Source organism: Clupea harengus, chromosome 24 (genome assembly GCF_900700415.2).
Source record: "Clupea harengus chromosome 24, Ch_v2.0.2, whole genome shotgun sequence".
Lineage (NCBI taxonomy): Eukaryota > Metazoa > Chordata > Actinopteri > Clupeiformes > Clupeidae > Clupea > Clupea harengus.
Genome location: NC_045175.1, coordinates 1,366,254 through 1,370,087, shown reverse-complemented (window position 1 = coordinate 1,370,087; position 3,834 = coordinate 1,366,254). Strand labels below are relative to the sequence as shown.

General features: G+C 46.2%; 1 protein-coding gene across 1 annotated transcript in view; it reads right to left on the bottom strand.

The window, feature by feature from the left end:
• Window positions 1–246: 246 nt before the first annotated feature.
• LOC105900239 (beta-1,3-N-acetylglucosaminyltransferase manic fringe) overlaps window positions 247–3,834 on the bottom strand; it is a 12,743-nt gene continuing 9,155 nt past the window's right edge. The window contains exons 2-4 of the mRNA XM_031562317.2: window positions 2,000–2,045; window positions 1,526–1,628; window positions 247–659 (exon numbers count right to left, since the gene is read on the bottom strand). Of these exons, the coding sequence (XP_031418177.1) occupies window positions 410–659; window positions 1,526–1,628; window positions 2,000–2,045 (399 nt within the window). The 3' untranslated portion in view covers window positions 247–409. The remainder of the gene's footprint in view (window positions 660–1,525; window positions 1,629–1,999; window positions 2,046–3,834) is intronic.

The following is a 3,834-nucleotide window of genomic DNA, read 5'->3' as shown; positions in this document are numbered from 1 at the left end:
TGTTCAGTGTGTCCAATGTTGTATGCAGGTGCTATGATTGTGTGTGCATATGACATTTCATATTTACTTGCATACATGTGCAGTACAGTAAAGTAAGCATGTTTGAACAAGCACACTGAGTATGGAGAGGGCTACATACAGACAGACACATACACACACACACACACACACACACACACACACACACACACACACACGCACACACTCACACAGACACACACACCTAGTAGATTTCTAGTGTGTGATGGGTTACTCCCAGTGGACCCTAGCCAACCAGCATAACAGAATCATCTGGATCAATACGCTAATAATTGATCGTCCCAGAGAAAGCAAATCACTAGCCGGTGACCACACTATGATTGCCCTGCATGTCTTCCCCTTTGGCAAATTCGAATCCATTTCATAACATTCAAAATGCCAAACATGAGACAAGAGAGAGCCACAGAGCTCTTATGCTTAAAGGTGGTGCTTTTGCATTGCATTGTGGGACAGTTGGAACACTGACCGTCTTATTGCCTTCCAGGAGCTCGTGGGCCTTCATTGGTCGATCCAGGCTGGGCTTGCCCACATAAATGTCACTGTCCAATGGGAACGCAGAGAGGAGAGACAACAGGGCCCCTGGGTTCAGGTAGTTGTCATCGTCGACGTGACACAGCCACCTGCACCGACCGAAACAGAGACAGGAACATCTGTATTTAGTTACTTAGCCGTTTCAGCAGCATTCCCTGGGGCTCACAACAATGGGGGAAGGTTCAAACTTGACCACAGTTTGGCCTTTTTGGGACGTTAACACCAGTACTTGGTGTTATGACTCTCATCTACATACATTGACATATAGAGGACACTAATACCAGGGAAGAGGCCTTGGGATGTTGTAGCATTTTTGGTATTCTGGTCTCAACCTTTGAAACAATGGAGGAATTAAAAGAGAGAACTATTCGATGACATAACCATAGTTAAAAGCCTATGATCTGGTACAGATTTGTTCCCCTAACTATATTATTCATCCTGACAGGGTAGTACGCCACTAAATCCTAACACTCTTGACCTGGGCTGTTTTTAAGAACACCAGCTGTGCCATTAACTCTTTCTTGGTTTACACGTCTTGAATCTCATATACACCAGAGCGGAATGATAGCTGAATACGGCTTGTCTGGCTGATACCCTCTTCTTACCATGAGACAGACACTCATCCTCTCTCAGAGAGCCACGTCAGTACAATAAAGCTTATATAGTGTCCTTCAGGCTGGAGTTACCCTCGCCTCCCTGTAGAGGGCGCTGTTGTCCCAAAACGCAACACGTGAGGTTGGCAGGTTTGCGCAGGCCTGGCAACTTTGCATTGAGACACATGTCAACAACACAACACAATCAACAGCAAGAGGGTGAGCGATTGGGCGGGGGTTAGTTCCTGTTTTGGCAGAGGTCATGATAGCTAACAGATAAAGTCATGAGAGCAGGGGAAGTGTGATGTTCTCTCGGTGTTGTGAAACATCCTGTTTTGTTTGTTTGGAAGCTGCTGACTCGCCTCTTGTCCGAAGCCATGAAGTGATCATACTCGGCGGCCATCTTACACGACAGGGCCTGGTGGCTGTGCTCCGGAGGGCAGTTGGTCAGGATGAGATTGTGGCCTGCTCAGCAAGAGTGAGAAAAGAGGGGAGAGAGAGAGAGAGACCGAGAGAAAGAGACAGAGAGATAAAGAGAGGTGGGCAAAGAGAGAGAGAGAGAGAGAGAGAAAGAGAGAGAGAGAGGTCAGGGAAGAGATGAAAAGAGACATGGATAAGGAGAGAGGGAGAGTGACAGAATGATACAAGAGAGTGAAAGAGTGAGGCAGAAAGCAGGACAGAGAGTGACAGGAAGAAAAGAGAAGGAGAAGGAGAGTGAAAGAGAGAGAGAGAGAGAGAGAGAAAGAGAGAGAAAGAGGTCAGGCACTGGACTTCAAAGCATAAAAGTGCTGATTGGTATTCTGCAGCTGAATCTCACTCCCACTGGTGACCCCTACCTTTGGAGGCTATGTCCTCGTCTGGAGTGTCTGTGAAGATATACGTCTGTGACAGGAGAAAATAAAACACTGAGACAGAGACACATGATGGAGAGAAACACAATGAAATCGATACATGAAATTCTCCTGTCATAATCAATCAAAGTGATTTGCCCACACAGGTGATGATTTCGATCAGGCATGTCAAAGACATGGCAGGCCTGGCGAGATTGCAACCAATCACAGCTCTATTGGATGTCATATAGAATGAAGCGGTGGTGCTTCGGATACAGTCAGAACACATACACACGGAACATACATACGTACACACACACACACACACACACACACACACACACACACACACACACATACATACCCACTTATATACACACACACACACACACACACACACACACATGTAAACACACATAACCCCCAGGTAGTGCACACACACGCACACACATACACAAAAACACACACACACACACACACACACACACACACACACACACACACACACACACACACACACACACATGTAAACGCACATGTAAACACACAAAACCCCCAGGTAGTGCACACACACACACACACACACGCACACACACACACACGCACACACACACACACACACACACACACACATGTAAACACACATGTAAACACACATGTAAACACACAAAACCTCCAGGTAGTGCACACACACACACACACACTTAAAAACACATACACACTCCCTTAGTGGCAGAGCGGCTGTGGGCTGCTGCTAGACTGATGAGCCCCCCAGGCTGCCATCCAGTGGCTCCCTGAGGAGTGACCCCCGACAGAGAACTAATGGGCCTGAAGTCAACACACACACACACACACACACACACACACACACAGACGTACTGTACACACACATACACTAACTAATGGGCCTGAAGTCAACAGGCAAGCAGTCGCCGTCTCACTGAGATCACAGCGGCTGTGTTCACAGCAGAAACCAACAGCAAGACTCTCATCCAGTCATCAAACACACACAACAGTCACCCAACACACACAACCACACACACACACACATCAGCCATCCAACACACACAACCACATACACACAAAACATTCAGTCAACACACAACCAGAGTGTGAGGGGGATTTCCCCTCCTCTGGTCTATATGTCCCTTTGCAGCTGAATTATTATTTGTATCCCCGTGGGGACAATTTATCCCCCACCACCAGTGATTAATGCTAGTTCACTAATAGAACTCATAAAATACCTCAAATAAAACTATTTGGTAAATATAGAAGAGCGCTGCAACTCAGAACAGTCTTTAGTGCAAACAATAATGAAATCAGAAATGAATTATCACTGCGCACGCTGGTCAGACAAAAACTAAAGCTAGCTATCCAAATGAAATAAAAATGAAAAGGATATGATATATTGACATATTATTACATATTAGAACTGAGAATGCGACTACAGGCGCTAACTTTACTGTCGTTAAGATGGAGGGCCACTCTCCGGCTGAGGGGGAACTCCCAGGCTGACTCGAAGGCCGTGACAAACAAGTTGGCATTAAGACATCGGTAGGCTTGATTTCTTTCAAGTTGCGAAAGGGCGGAAAGAAAGCACGCTTTTGATCAGTCACCTCAGCTGACTCTAGTGAAGAAAATACATCTCTAGTGAAGAAAAATGATCTTGAGAGAACATCAGGGTTCATCTGCTAATAGTGTATCTTATATGATGTAGAGCCATGGGGAGCTCAGTGTCACCAAGGCTCCCAAGAGTGTCCTCCATTATGGGGGAGAACATGGAGTCAAGAGTGTCCTCCATTATGGGGGAGAACATGGAGTCAAGAGTGCCCTCCATTATG